Consider the following 15,642-nt stretch of genomic DNA (forward strand, 5'->3'; position numbering starts at 1 on the left):
GTAATCTGTCCTCATCTCAGCTTTGTAGATCATCCCAACAAACAATATTGAGGTACATTGATCTAATTTTTGTCATTTAGAAAAAAAGATATTTATCTAATCTAATGAAGTTAGATCTATAAACGTTTCATATACAGTACCAGTCAAAAGTTTAGACACACCTACTCATTTGTTTTTACTATGTTCTACATTGTAGAATAATAGTAAAGACATCAAAACTATGAAATAACACATATCAAATCATGTAGTAACCAAAAAAGTGTTAAACAAACCAATATATTTTTATTTTTAGATTCTTCAAAGTAGCCACCCATTGCCTTGATGACAGCTTTGGAAACTCTTGGCATTCTCTCAACCAGCTTCATGAGGTACACCTGGAATGCATTTAAATTAACAACTGTGCCTTTTTCAAATTTAATGTGTGGAATTTCTTTCCTTCTCAATGCGTTTGAGCCAATCAGTTGTGTTGTGGCAAGGTAGGGGTAGTATACAGAAGATAGCCCTATTTGGTAAAAGACCAAGTCCCTACTATGGCAAGAACAGCTCAAATAAGCAAAGAGAAACGACAGTCCATCATTACTTTAAAACATTTCAAGAACATTGAAAGTTTCTTTGAGTGCAGTCGCAAAAACCATCAAGCGCTAGGATGAAACTGGCTCACATGAGGACCGCCACAGGAAAGGAAGACTCAGAGTTACCTCTGCTGCAGAGGATAAGTTCATTAGCGGTTACCAGCCTCAGAAATTGCAGCCCAAATAAATGCTTCAAGTAACAGACATTTCTCAACATCAACTGTTCAGAGGAGACTGCATGAATCAGGCCTTCATGGTCGAATTGCTGCAAAGAAACCACTACTAAAGGACACCAATAATAAGAAGAGAACTTGCTTGGGCCAAGAAACACGATCAATGACATTAGACTGGTGGAAATCTGTCCTTTGGTCGATGGTACAAATTTGAGATTTTTGGTTCCAACTGCCATGTCTTTGTGAGACGCAGAGTAGGTGAACGGATGATCTCTGCATGTGTGGTTCCCACCGTGAAGTATGGAGGAGGAGGTGTGATGGTGAGGGGGTGCTTTGCTGGTGACACTGTCTGTGATTTATTTAGAATTCTAGGCACACTTAACCAGCATGGCTACCACAGTATTCTTCAGCGATACGCTATCCCATCTGGTTTGAGCTTAGTGGGACTATCATTTGTTTTTCAACAGGACAATGATCCAATATACCTCCAGGCTGTGTAAGACTATTTGACCAAGAAGGAGAGTGATGGAGTGCTCTATCAGATGACGTGGCCTTCACAATCACCCAACCTCAAGCCAATTGAGATGGTTTGGGATGAGTTGGACAGCAGGGTGAAGGAAAAGCAGCCAACAAGTGCTCTACATATGTGGAAACTCCTTCAAGAYTATTGGAAAAGCATTCCAGGTGAAGTTGGTTGAGAAAGTGCCAAGAGTGTGCAAAGCAGTCATCAAGGCAAAGGGTGGCTACTTTGAAGAATCTCAAATGTAAAATATATTTGTGTTTGTTAACACTTTTTTGGTTACAACATTATTCCATATGTGTTATTTCGTAGTTTTGATGTCTTCAATATTATTCTACAATGTAGAAAATAGTAGAAATAAAGAAAAACCCTTGAATGAGTAGGTGTGTCCAAAATTTTTACTGGTACTGTATAGAAATCTTACCAAAACTGTCAGAAAATAGACATTTCCCTTAAATTACCCTATTAGGAGACTGAAAATCGATTTTTGAGCAGTAAAAACCATACTCCAAAAAAACGAATTGTTTTTTTTTCACCAAACATTTTCCAATGTGTTGCTACAGAGAGGTCACACAGAGGCTGTGAAGTAAAGAAAGAATTCTGGGAAATGATGGTCAAGTGTAATTGAAGATACACAGCACAGCCATGTAACACGCCAGATGAAATAATTTTTGAGAGCTTCTTCCAGACCCCTCGTCTATTGGAGATTTCCTGTACTCGATAGCTTTTTGCCAAAAATTTGAATACTCTATATTCCCTGTCACTGACACAATGTAATTAGACATATGCAATAGCGTGGGCCTGCCTCAAGTTTTGGTGATGTTGAGCTTTTACTCAAGGCTACGTGTGTTAGTAACGTGTGATATGATATGTGAAGTATCCTCGAAATATGAAAAAATTAACAACACTAGAGCAGTAGATTATATGTTAGTGTATAARATTAACATGCTGTAATATAGACCTGGTTTCAAACAATATTTGAAATCCTTCAAATACTCTCAGTTTTTGCTTTAACCTGCTTGGAGTGCCACTTGGACAGAGTTTGCACTTTTGGGACTCTTCCATTGATTCCATTGCGCCAGCCAAGCTTAATCAAACACAGGTAAAGTATTTGAACGATTTCAACTAGTTGAACCCAGGTCTGGCTCACATGCTGTTGTAGTGATTGATGTTTCTTAACTGCACTAATATGGTCATGTTGTTGGTCGTGGGTCTCTTARCTTTGCGTAAGTCTCACAGTTGTTGTGTGACAGTGACGTCAACCAAACGTTACATGCAGCCATAGCATAACATGTTTACAGAGGATAATGTGTATCCTAGAAAACGGCTCACACAGCAGTTGTTTGAGGCTCATTATGGACATGGCAGTGTTCTGTTCCATTGTCCTCTGTACTGTACTATCCAAACAGGCAATAACAGAGACAGCCCTGCAGCGATGGGACTACTAGGGTCCACCCTCACCAACACAAATCATTGCGTGCTAACCTTTGCTGCACAACACTGATGTGGCACAGATGTTTAAATGGACTGACGTTCCTCTAATGGTGAATGATTGTCACCTGACGAGACCGCATGACGCCTGACCATCATGATGTAATGACAGTAAACACCACTGCCAAACAAACAAGGCAAAAACAAAGAACAGCTCAATATTGTTTCCTGAGATTACATCTATAATTTTTTCTTTAACACAGCAACGATGTATAGCTCATAAAAAAAACAGACTTGTCAAAATGTAAGACTCATCTTTTTTTGTGGGAGTCGGCAGCAACACAGTTACTGGGTTCTAGTATGCTATTCATTCATTCACCCCCCCTTCAACTTCAAGCAGGCTCCGCTATACATCACCTTAAAAATATGTAAAATGTCCTAGGAAGGCTACTGGTCCCTAAAAGMTCGGGTGAAACACAAAACGACAACATTTTCTTAATTTGATAAATGATTAAAATCCTACATCCAGTGGGTTATTTAAGGGTGGGCTGATTTGAGATCAGTGATTAATATAATACAGTCAATAAACAACTTTCCCCAAGCAGGGCAGGCTGCCTTTTCAGGACTAGGAGTTCTGGTCATAAGGTACCATTGAAATACTTTTAACCTTGAGATACTAATGCTTTTGGGCACATTCAGCAATACTGGGGCAATGTAATCAAAAAAAKATATATCTTTCTCCCTTTTTCAGACAACTACTACAAAGTGGAGGGAGCTAAGGATGCCTTAATATGTGGGGACGGGAGTGATGCTGGGTAAGTGACACTGCTCTTTCTCCTCGTTCTATTGCTATAGAAAATGTCAGTGAACAATAGCCAATAATTATGAATGTGCATCACTGTGAAGATAGGTTAGTACCATTCTGTATGTGCTGTAGCCAGCTCCCCTCTTGTTGATCTTGTTTGGCATGGTAAGGAACAAAAACAGAGAAGGGTTGGCGAAATACCAAACASACCAGACCACCAGGCTAGTGTGACGGTGGCTTGTACTGTATATGGTTTAACAATAGCCTCATGATCCATAGCCTCATGAACCTTAGCCTCATGTTGCATCCTCTAGTCTAGTACATGCTGTTGAGCAGTACCAGAGGATGTCACAAAGGGGCCCTGAGGTTAGGGTTTAGGTGGCTGAGATGATGCCTGTCGCTGTGTGGCTAAGTCAACAGAGATAGCCTGGCTCTGAGGGTGTGAGTCAGCAAGACGGAGTGATGGCGACTGATGGTGACTCAGCTGCCCTCAGGCTGTAGAGAGAAGACACCATGGGCTTATCAACCACCATCCATCCTGTGAGCGCCAATAGGCTTTTAACAAGCGAGTGGGCCTTGACAGTGACTTTAACTATGGTTGCGTTGCTAATATGCCAGAATTGGTTTCCTCAAACTATGCTTGATGAGTAACCTTGCATTGGACGGGAAGACGTGTTAGCACTAATGTGTGCTTAGGCTTTAGCTCAGAGGGATAATACGTTTTTGAGTCATGCGGATTGACACTGGTGCGCTACACAGTAGGCTTGCAGGTCCAAGATGAACCGAATCCCACAGTTTTTTGTAGATATTTTTGCTGTCATGATGCGTGCACCCCAAGTTATTATAGCACAGTTTGAGTAATGTGGATAGAAGTAAGCCGAGCTACGCCTCTCCCGAGCCCATTGAGGAGATGCAAAGATGAGCCAAGGGACCTAATTCGGTGAGAAAACAGGGTAATAAAATATGCTTTTAGCCATACCACCCTGGACACGCCTGTTCAGGGTTGGGCTTGGTTAGTACTGGGACGGGAGACTGCCTGGAGAGACTGCCTGGAAAAAATGATAATATATATACAGTACCAGTCAAAAGTTTGGACACACCTACWCATTCAAGGGTTTTTCTTTATTTTTACTATTACCTACATTGTAATAGTGAAGACATCAAAACTATGAAATAACACATAWGGAATCATGTTGTAACCAAAAAAGTGTAAAAACAAATCAAAATATATTTTATATTTGAGATTCTTCAAAGTAGCCAGCCTTTGCCTTGATGACAGCTTTGCACACTTTTGGCATTCTCTCAACCAGCTTCACCTGGAATTCTTTTCCAACMGTCTTGAAGGAGTTCTCACATATGCTGAGCACTTGTTGCTGAGCACTTGTTGGCTGCTTTTCCTTCAGTCCACGGTCCAACTCATCCCAAACCATCTCAATTGGCTTGAGGTCAGGTGATTGTGGATTGTGGAGGCCATCCACAACACTTTTTTGGTTACTACATGATTTCATATGTGTTATTTCATMGTTTTKATGTCTTCACTATTATTCTACAACGTAGAAAATAGTACAAAATATGGAAAAACCTTGAATAAGTAGGTGTGTCCAAACTTTTGACTGGTACTGTATATATAAAAGAAGTAAGCCCAGTTTATAAATAGTCATTTAGTTTAACTAATAACTTTGGTGTGTGTCACTTTAACATTGGATAATCTTTAAGGATTGGGTCCAATTTAAAAAAAAAAATTATATCTCAGAAAATAATGGTCAATTTAYAATTCCTGAATATATCTCCCACATTCACTGAAGTGAAACGACATTGACCKAGACCCAAAACTGATGTATTCTGGACCAAGATTTGGAGTGACGAGGGGATGTATTTTAGACTGAGATGGGAATGGCAATTGGGAGAACATGCATGTTGCATGGCTGGGGGTAAATCACCAAACGTGTCGGCTCATCACCCTGGCCATGAATGTGACATGCTAGTACACGGCGGCCCTCTGGATGACAGTATGASGGGTTGAGCCATGGGAGACTGCAGTTAGCATATCAACATGTGACCTCTGACATCAATTGTGTACTGTGTACATTTTAGGACACCCAGTGGCAATTGTATCCACAGAAAAGAAGGCGAGCCTGAACACAACTACACTGAGTATGCAACAGTGAAAAAWGTGTCCATGAAGTGTGGCATCTTTCTTAGCCATTAAGCAACAACATGATAGTCACTTTCAGGAAGGATAAAGGGGGCATCTTTAATATTCATCAAGTTAACATCAGATGGCAACTTTCCCAATCATTCTATTGTTGTTCTGAGACATTCTGAATCCCATTCTCAGCCCAACTACTCATCAAATGAATGTACTTTACATAGACATGGAATTAATGAATGCCCTCAACACTAGCATGACCCGTCCTGCCAACGCTCTAATCCTGTAACGCCAAGTGATTTTGGAGCAATGGGCAGGAGTGGCAGGAGAGTAGTCCCAGGGCTAAGATCTAGGGTTTTACAAAGTAAATAATACCCATCTGTATTCTGTTGGGTGCCAAGCTCTAATGTGCCCCACGGTTTCCATTTTGCTCCAACCACAAACACAGACAAAATAGTCCCCACTTTCAATTTAATCTCCTACTTTTATACTTACAAAATAATTATGGAAAATGAATACCAATGACATTTCATCCATGTCTTTTCCAGGAACTCACACAGGCAATCACACAGGCAGTCTCCATCAAATTCAAGCCTCTACCAATGCCCTCAATGTCACGTGATGCTAGCTCATGCTTTCAACACCCCCCCACCCCAAATGGTTAAAAAATGATATTTAAAAAGCTGCTGTAATTGATACCGTGATATTTCAACATTCTAATCTTCCATCCCCCCTCTTTTCTTAAAAAAAATTCCTGTGAGACTGGGAATCTATTGAAGATGTAATGGAAAGTAGGAAAGACATATGGGTTGTGTGTTATTGCCTAAAGGGAGAGCAGAGTAATGGTCCCTTGGGGTGAGTTATGGCAGGCTGGGGACACGGTAAATGTAACATCTGCCTCCAGCCACACGGAGACAAAGGACATATTTGTCTGTCTCTCTGAGAGATAACAGCCAATCCAATCGCACGCTCCAGCTTGTGTCCACGAATGTAAAAACAGCCAGGCTCCAAGCTTTGTCTGTTTGGTGCATGGTGATTGGTCAGCAAACTCCAAAGCTCTGATTTATGCAGCGTTCAAGTACTAGTYGGAACTAGGAAACTCYGACTTGCTAACTGGTTGTAGTTATATATGTTCCACGTTCAACCAGTTAGCAAGTCGGAAATTATCAAATTTTCTAGTTCCGACTAGCACGTGAACACGGCATAAATCAGCTTTGAAGTTTGGTGACCAATTAGTCGGTATATTTTAGCCATTGATTCAAAAATATATATATTTTATAATTTTATCCCCAATTTCGTGGTATCCAATTGTTAGTAGTTACTGTCTGGTCTCATCGCTACAACTCCTGTACGGGCTCGGGAGAGACTTGTGTCCTCCGAAACACAACCCTACCAAGCCTCTCTGCTTCTTAACACAGCGCGCAGCCCCACCAATGTGTCAGAGGAAACGCCGTGCACCTAGCGACCTGGTCAGCGTGCACTGCACCCAGCCCACCACAGGAGTCGCTAGTGCGCGATGAGACAAGGATATCCCTACCGGCCAAACCCTCCCTAACCCGGACGACGCTAGGCCAATTGTGCGTCGCCCCATGGACCTCCCGGTCACGGCCGGCTGCGACAGAGCCTGGGCTCGAACCCAGAGTCTCTGGTGGCACAGCTAGCACTGCAATGCAGTGCCTTAACCACTGCGCCACCCGGGATGCGATGCAGTGCCTTAACCACTGCGCCACCCGGGAGGCCCCCCATTTATTAAATTTAAATGGAACAATAAAGGTATTAAATACTGTGGCCTTACATGGCCTTAAATAATGTCTCACATTCATTTTTTTGTGCTATGATTTCTTACTCTTTAACAAAATTCCAAACTCCCATCTAAGTGGTCAGAGGATGGAACTGCCTCGAAAATGTTAAGTGAAATACACTGTATATACAAAAGTATGTKKACACCCCTTCAAATTAGTGGATTTGGCTATTTCAGCCTCACCCATTGCTGACAGGTGTATAAAATTGAGCACACAGCCAAGCAATCTCCATTGACAAAGATTGACAGTAGAATGACCTTACTGAAGAACTCAGTGACWTTCAAYGTGGCACCGTCATAGGATGCCATCTTTCCGACAAGTCAGTTCATCAAATTTCTGCCCTGCTAGAGCTGCCCCAGCCAACAGTAAGTGCTGTTATTGTGAAGTGGAAACGTCTAGGACAACGGCTCAGCTGCAAAGTAGTAGGCTACACAAGCTCACAGAACGGGACCGCCGAGTGCTGAAGCGAGTAGCGTGTGAAAAACACTCACTACCGAGTTCTAAACTGCCTCTGGAAGCAAYGTCAGCACAATAACTGTTAGTCTGGAGCTTCATGAAAAGGGATTCCATGGCCGAGCAGCCGCACACAAGCCTAAGATCACCATGCGAAATGCCAAGCATCAGCTGGAGTAGTGTAATGCTTGATGCCATTGGACTCTAGAGCAGTTGAAACATGTTCTCTGGAGTGATGAATCATGCTTCACCATCTGGCAGTCAGACGGACAAATCTGGGTTTGCCAGATGCCAGGAGAACGCTACCTGCCAGAATGCGGAGGGATGACTGTAAAGTAAAGGTAGAGGAGGAATAATGGTCTGGGGCTGTTTTTCATGGTTCGGGCTAGGCCCCTTAGTTCCAGTGAAGGGAAATCTTAACACTACAGCATACAATGACATTCTAGATGATTCTGTGTTTCCAACGYTGTGGCAACAGTTTGGGGAAGGCCCTTTCCTGTTTCAGCATGACAATGCCCCCATGCACAAAGCGAGGTCCATACAGAAATGTTTTGTCAAAATCGGTGTGGAAGAACCTGACTGGCYTGCACAGAACCCTGACCTCAACCCCGTCGAACACTACGATCCAGGCCTAATCGCCCAAAATCAATGCCCGACCTCACTAATGATCTTGTGGCTGAATGGAAGCAAGTCCCCGCAGCAAAGTTCCAACATCTAGTGGAAAGACTTGCCAGAAGAGTGGAGGCTGTTATACCAGCAAAGGGGGGAACAACTCCATATTAATGCCCATAATTGGAATGAGATATTCAATGAGCAGGTGTCCACATACTTTTGGTCATGTAGTGTATATAATATATGTAATTTTTCTGTAGAGATGAACTGAGATGAAATGTTAAACGCCATTTCTGAGCTTGTATTAACACAACACCCTTTAAGATAAATACATGGCAGACAATGGTATTTGTTTGTCTCTGTGGTGTTTGTTTACTGGTCTGGCTACCTCTGTCTCATAGTGTCAATAAAGGTCTGTAGAAATCAATGCTCCCATAGGCTCGTCCCACATTCAGCTGGTCACTCACTGGAACCTTTTGCTGTCAATCAAAATGGACATGGATCTGGGCCAATATTTATCAAACTTCKGAGAAAAAAATGCTTGATGACTACGGCCCAGGTCTTCCGTAGAACTACTACTGTCCCTTATCAAACTGAAAGAAATAAACATTCTATTTAATATCCCTTCCAAGACAAAATCTCTGTCATAGATTGGCACATACATTTAGGCTGGTTTCACTCAGTACAAATACAATCGACATGAGCAGTTATATCTGGCATTCCAAATGGGGGTGTAGGGGTGTGTGTGTAGGGGGTGGAGAGGCAGAGGGAGGGGGGGCTAGTGGGTTTGCTCCTCCACTTTAGTCACATTTGATCCTTTTTAAGCTTTTTGGCTTCACTCTAATGGCTTTGTTAATGGCTACCCTGACTGCAAAGTGAAGATTATTGGCTCTCACTTACGATCCACCTTTTTGCTCTCCCCCACCCTAGGCTCTCTGTATGTGCCATGTTCTTAACTCCATTTATTTCTCTGACTCCAGTTCTACTTGACGAGTCATCAAATTGAATGTAACAGCTCGCTAATTGCATTTATATCAAGTGCAAGTTGAAGGGCCTTTATTTCTGTCGATATTAATGCTGGCTAGCTTTGCTGTTAACATTTTTTCGAATGACATTATCACTGGCCTATRTTGTTAGGGTGGCGATTCAGAGAAACTTCACAGAATACTTTAAGATAGTCCAAGGGTATGCTAACAATTGCGCCATTATTGCCCAGTTACGATACCAGCTGAAGGACTCCTTTGATGATCTGGTCTTTTCTTAGTACTGTAAATASTCTTATTATAAAAACCCCTCAGCAGGCATGTATTACACTGGTAATTACAGAGTGTAAAATGATGTTCATTAAGATAAGAGGTAGTATAAATAAACTGTAAGTAGGATGTATTTTAGATGCTTTAAATGTAACATGAGTATGTCCGCTTCTATTATTTGTCCGGGTCCACCTCAAAATAGCCCATTGGAAACAGAATAGTAATATGACGCTTGACTGTTTGTTTGTTTCTCCAGACCTTTTACTTTATTGCTATTTGACCTAAGAGAACTCAAAAATCTATGAAATAATTATGCAAGGAAACRAAACTTTTTTGTAAATGCATGAATAACATAGGAAATATTGTATGGCATTTTAACCTAATCAGACAATCTGTCCTAATCTACACAAGCTACACTGGAAACAAGAAAAGGCATAAAACACCACATAAATCATGACAAACCAATCTGAGAGACCAATCCACAGGTCACACAAAACAATCTCCATGGGCAACAACCTCCTAGATACTGTTGCTATAGAAATGTTAAGTACTTTCATTCTCATAGACCTCAGTCCTAGAACTCTCTAATATTAGGCTAACTGGTTGTAATGTCAACTTTAGCGTTATGGATGCCTTGAGCAGATAGACATGTAATTCAGAAAAAAGATTAAACTTACATTTCCAGTGAATATTGCAATTTTGTTAAAACACGTCTTATGGAGTGACAAAATACATACCCAAACTATTCATTTTCGTTCTTGACGTACACATTGTTTCCAGTGTATGAATCGTAGTTCTCTTTTCTTTTGCTGATTGTCATCCTCTTTTGCTGATGTGTTCACTCTGCCTGTATCAGTGCCTGAGGAGGAAGCGTGGTTGTGTAAGAGCTAAAGCCTATTGCAGAGTTCTTCATCACGATCCGGTTCATACAGGAAACAGAAGAAAATTGACTAAAACAGGGAGGGACAACCTCGATTTGACCAATAAGAAACACGCATTTATGTTTTCCACAGCAAAATGTTTAAAAAAAATTGTTTGCAAGCTTTAATGAAGGACTCAGTCTGGCTATTCCTAGCCTGTGGTTGGTCACTCGGTGAAGCAGCCTGGGCACAATCATGGATCATATTCACTAGGGCACATAATAGTAAACTAAAATTAACATTTCTTGTTGGACAAGTCTATGTAGTCCCTCCCTGTTTCAGTTAGTTTTCTTCCATTTGGAGCCTAACGAACACTGACTTGGTAAACCTGGGCATAAATCTGAGCAGTGAGAACATCAGGTCTAGGAGGGCACCTTCCTCTCCCAGCCAGGCTTTGAAGCCTTCCCGCCAGGCTTTGTTGTTTCACAGGGTGGAAGGGTTGGAAGGGGTGACTCAACTCACAGCCAAGCCAATGTTCCCTCCACAAAGTGATCGTAGGGAACACTCCCCTGCTCCCACTTCTGTTCACTTTTATGTTGTATCCTATCAACTATTGGAGCTCATCTGTGGCTGGGATAAGAGGGAGAGGGATGGGGGAGAGGGGGGCCATGTCTGATCTGATGAACACACATCAGAACTGTTGTTTGTCACATGGGCCATGTACTCGGATATAGCGATCTGATGTTTCAATTAATCCTCGCCAGCTGATTTGATACTTTTAACAGCCTACTACTACCATGTTTTCCAAGTACACCACCAACACTGTTTTGCTGCTGCCAATCTGTTTGGCCTCTCTTTTTCTCTGTACTGTTGTCAGTGGAGTGCTGATGCTTCCTTGACAGTTTCCAAGGTATTAGGTCTACAGTATAGACCCAAATGTACATCACATCTAACTTTTCAACAGCGTGTTGTGATGAACTGTCAGGTAGTCACTATCCTCACAGGGATACAGTTCATCATCCACCAACCCTCCCACAACACACCCACCCCTTCCCAGATCCTCTTAAAGGGATAGTTACCGGGGCTCACTGCTGGTGCCAAAAATAGCTCCATGTCAGAATGCCCAGTGCCCTGGCGAGAGATAGGATAGCGGTCGATCGCACCCCCAGCTGCCGGAGTGCTGAGAGAAAGCAGTTACTCTGACAGATACTCTCAGTGACTCCTCTGTGTCAGGGTTCATCTCTCTCTCTCTCTCTCTCTCTCTCTCTGACAACAATACAACACGTTACTCATCACAACACAAACTGCAGGCGGGGTTTCGATTGCTTGTGTCCTATAAAAGTGATCTGATTCTGTGGATGTTTTATGTTTGGGGCTCAACAACAGCTACATTTGTGTGACTGCTGTAGTGACACTTTCTGTGCAGTCCAATTAGACATAGGGTAAGAACATTCATTTACCAAACTTGGTACTTTTAGTTACAGTGTGAGGCATTGTTAAGTTATAGCAATCCCTGGCACTCTTTCCTGGTTTTCCCGAAAGGTCATAAGAATTTATGCCCCTAGAAAAATAACAAAACATTATTCAGCTACCATATTTTGGGTGAGTTACTATGGATGTGTACATGCACCCATGATAAAAAAATACAGAAAACACAAAAAGGGTGTACTTAGAATTGGAAATTGGAAATCTAGGAAATGCATCTTAAAAACAATGCTAAATGAAATTCTGCAGTTCAGACATGTCATGCCACCGTATGGGAATTGTGTGTGTGGTGGGTTTGAGGCCTCCCGTTAGCGGCCTCCCGGGGGTCTGAAGTGGGGCATGTCCATTGACACGTCCTCCAGATACACAGAGAGGTGTCTGGTGGGTGATAGCGTCCATCGCCCCACACCCTCACACCCTCCCTCCGCATGCCGCGGCCACGGCCAAGGCCGCTGACAGACAGGTGTTGCCTGGCCGGGCAAGCAGGCTGCGGGTGTGGTGGGCATTGCAGGGATGGGTGAAGGGCTGGGGTGCTGTGAAGGGGAGAGTGACTGGCGTGATAGCAGGTTGGTGGCATCACGTCCTTTCAACTCCCCCGCCTCGCTCTTCCTGACGCCCACCCGTTTCACCACAGCCCCCCTAACAGGGTCCGCGTCTGAAGAAGCCGGAGGTCAGAGTGACTCACCTTTTTGTCACAAGAATATGGGGGTGGTTTCTAACGTGGGGTGGCATGCAGTGGCATTGCAGTGTAGTGGCATTGCTTTCTTACACAGTTAGTCATGGAAATATGTCTAAACCAGTTCCACTATGTAATGTACATTTGAAGAACAATCACAAAATACTTTGATAAGCTTATAAACTGTAAATTACATCCGTGATATTTCAGCTTATTGAATTAGTATTATCTGTACCACACGATGGGGATGACTGGTACGGGACCTTGTCGCATGGATAAAGCTCAAGGCCTGTGGACACGGTTATTTATCTTAATGGCCACCCTTCGCTAAGATAACAGGCGTGGGATGAGCTCACTGTGTGGCAATGACAAGCCAGTGAATGTGCATGAACTGTACACACTAAGGAGGCAGCATATTGGCATGGGATCCAATCTGCAGCATCATTTTATACAGTATGACCTTGTTTACGTTTTTGTAGTAAAGGGACATATTTGGGCCTACTGACAGAACAAAAATGCAACATGCAGTTTGGTATTTGCTCTGTAAGATCTACATTAGTTCCTACGGTTTAGGACCTTGTTTCTGGACTAGGGCCAAACATGACATTTTCTTGATGTTTTCTTTCTGTTTTCTCTGCAGGCATTGTCCAGATGGGTTTGAGTGTTTGAAGGCAGGAAGGAACCCTAACTATGGTTACACCAGCTTTGACAGCTTCGGTTGGGCGTTCCTCTCCCTCTTCCGGCTCATGACACAAGACTACTGGGAGAACCTCTATCACCAGGTCAGTATGAACACCAGGAAATGACCAGGTTCATTTCAAGCAATATCCACATACAGGTCATAGATCATTGGAAGAAAATAAGTCTATTTGTTTACAGTAATGTATTTAAGGTCTTGGAGGTCTTCTACAATCTTCCACAATCTTAAACCTAAGCTTAAACTAACATTAACTTGCAAAAATCAAACCCTCTGTCTTTTATAACATACTTTTTGCCCAACCATCCATCCATCGATCAATCCCTCCCCAGACTCTGCGGTCAGCAGGGAAGACCTACATGGTGTTTTTCGTGGTGGTCATCTTCCTGGGTTCCTTCTACCTGGTCAACCTGATCCTAGCTGTTGTGGCCATGGCCTACGAGGAGCAGAACCAGGCCACCATCCAGGAGGCCTGGCAGAAAGAGAAAGAGTTCCAGCTGGCCATGGAGCGCCTCAAGAGGGAAGCGCAGGTAAGACGTAAAGTTTTACGTCATGGAATTTAAGCGTTGATGCTTTCGATATTGGGAATTTGGACGGTAGACATTTCTTTCAATTGGTTAGCTGGTATGGGAGTTTAGTACATTTTGAATGACACAATATGCTGAAAAAGGACTATGCCTCTTTGAGCTGATCCTTTGCATTTCCTACTCAGAAAGCTCAGGATACAGAATCCTTGATGTCCCCGGAACTGTCCCCGGGCCTGCCTCTCCCTGACCACAAGGAGCTGCAGAGCAGGAGGAGAAGTCTGGAGGAACTGGTGGAGGAGGTAGAGAATGGGGGAGACGTGGAGCAGGGATACGTGAAGACGTTGAAGGTGGATACATTGGATGGGGGCAGGGTGAATATCATCATTATGCATTCTTAATGGATTCAAATTTCATCATGATGTTTCAACATGGATAAAATACCATGGATAAATACAAACATTCTGAATCTAATAGTATGCTTTCAGGTTTTGTAAATAGGTACAGTACTAGTCAAAAGTGTGGACATACAGTACCTACTCATTCAAGGGTTTTTTCTTTATTTCTACTATTTTCTACATTGTAGAATAATAGTGAAGACATCAAAACTGTGAAATAACACATATGGAATCATGTAGTAACCAAAAAAGTGCTAAACAAATCAAAATATACCTTTGCCTTGATTACAGCTTTGCACACGCTTGGCATTCTCTCAACCAGCTTCTTGAGGTAGTCACCTGGAATGCTTTTCCAATAGTCTTGAAGGAGTTCCCACATATGCTGAGCACTTGTTGGCTGCTTTTTCTTCACTCTGCAGTCCAACTCATCCCAAACCATCTCAATTGGGTTGAGGTTGGGTGATTGTGGAGGCCACGTCATCTGATGCAGCACTCCATCATTCTCCTTCTTGGTCAAATAGCCCTTACACAGCCTGGAGGTGTGTTTTGGGTCATTGTCCTGTTGATAAATAAATTATAGTCCCACTAAGTGCAAACCAGATGGGATGGCGTATTACTGCAGAATGCTGTGGTAGCCATGCTGGTTAAGTGTGCTTATAATTCTTAATAAATCACGGACAGTGTCACCAGCAAAGCACCCCTACACCATCACACCTCCTCCCCCATGTTTACGGTGGGAAGCACACATGCGGATATCATCCATTCACCTACTCCGCGTCTCACAAAGACACAGCGGTTGGAACCAAAAATCTCAAATTTGTACTCATCAGACCAAAGGACAGATTCCCACCAGTCTAATGTCCATTGCTTGTGTTTCTTGGCCCAAGCAAGTCTCTTCTTCTTATTGGTGTCCTTTAGTAGTGGTTTCTTTGCAGCAATTTGACCTGATTCCCGCAGACTCCTCTGAACAGTTGATGCTGAGATGTGTCTGTTACATATACTCTGTGAAGCATTTATTTGGGCTGCAATCTGAGGGGCAGTTAACTGCCGATTTCTGAGGCTGGTAACTCTAATGAACTTATCCTCTGCAGCAGAGGTAACTCCGGGTCTTCCTTTCCTGTGGCGGTCCTCATGAGAGCCAGTTTCATCATAACGCTGGATGGTTTTTGCGACCTCATTTGAAGAAACTTTCCAAGTTCTTGAAATTTTCCTGATTGACTTACCTTCATGTT

The 15,642-nt window shown here is 42.8% G+C and overlaps 1 protein-coding gene and 1 long non-coding RNA gene across 4 annotated transcripts in view; one reads left to right on the forward strand and one right to left on the reverse strand.

Moving 5' to 3' along the window:
• Positions 1-10,643, reverse strand: part of LOC111953619 (uncharacterized) — a 48,543-nt gene extending 37,900 nt beyond the window's left edge. The window contains exon 1 of the long non-coding RNA XR_002875889.2: positions 10,508-10,643. This is a non-coding gene — a long non-coding RNA (uncharacterized lncRNA). The remainder of the gene's footprint in view (positions 1-10,507) is intronic.
• Positions 1-15,642, forward strand: part of scn5lab (sodium channel, voltage gated, type V-like, alpha b) — a 195,832-nt gene that overhangs the window by 65,538 nt on the left and 114,652 nt on the right. For 2 of the 3 annotated variants that reach the window (XM_070435664.1, XM_070435662.1), the window contains 4 exons: positions 3,448-3,511; positions 13,432-13,573; positions 13,821-14,018; positions 14,201-14,386. In XM_070435664.1, coding sequence (XP_070291765.1) covers positions 3,448-3,511; positions 13,432-13,573; positions 13,821-14,018; positions 14,201-14,386 — 590 coding nt within the window. The remainder of the gene's footprint in view (positions 1-3,447; positions 3,512-13,431; positions 13,574-13,820; positions 14,019-14,200; positions 14,387-15,642) is intronic. The other variant, XM_070435663.1, reaches the window with a different exon arrangement.

Source organism: Salvelinus sp. IW2-2015, linkage group LG27, assembly GCF_002910315.2.
Source record: "Salvelinus sp. IW2-2015 linkage group LG27, ASM291031v2, whole genome shotgun sequence".
Taxonomy (NCBI): domain Eukaryota; kingdom Metazoa; phylum Chordata; class Actinopteri; order Salmoniformes; family Salmonidae; genus Salvelinus; species Salvelinus sp. IW2-2015.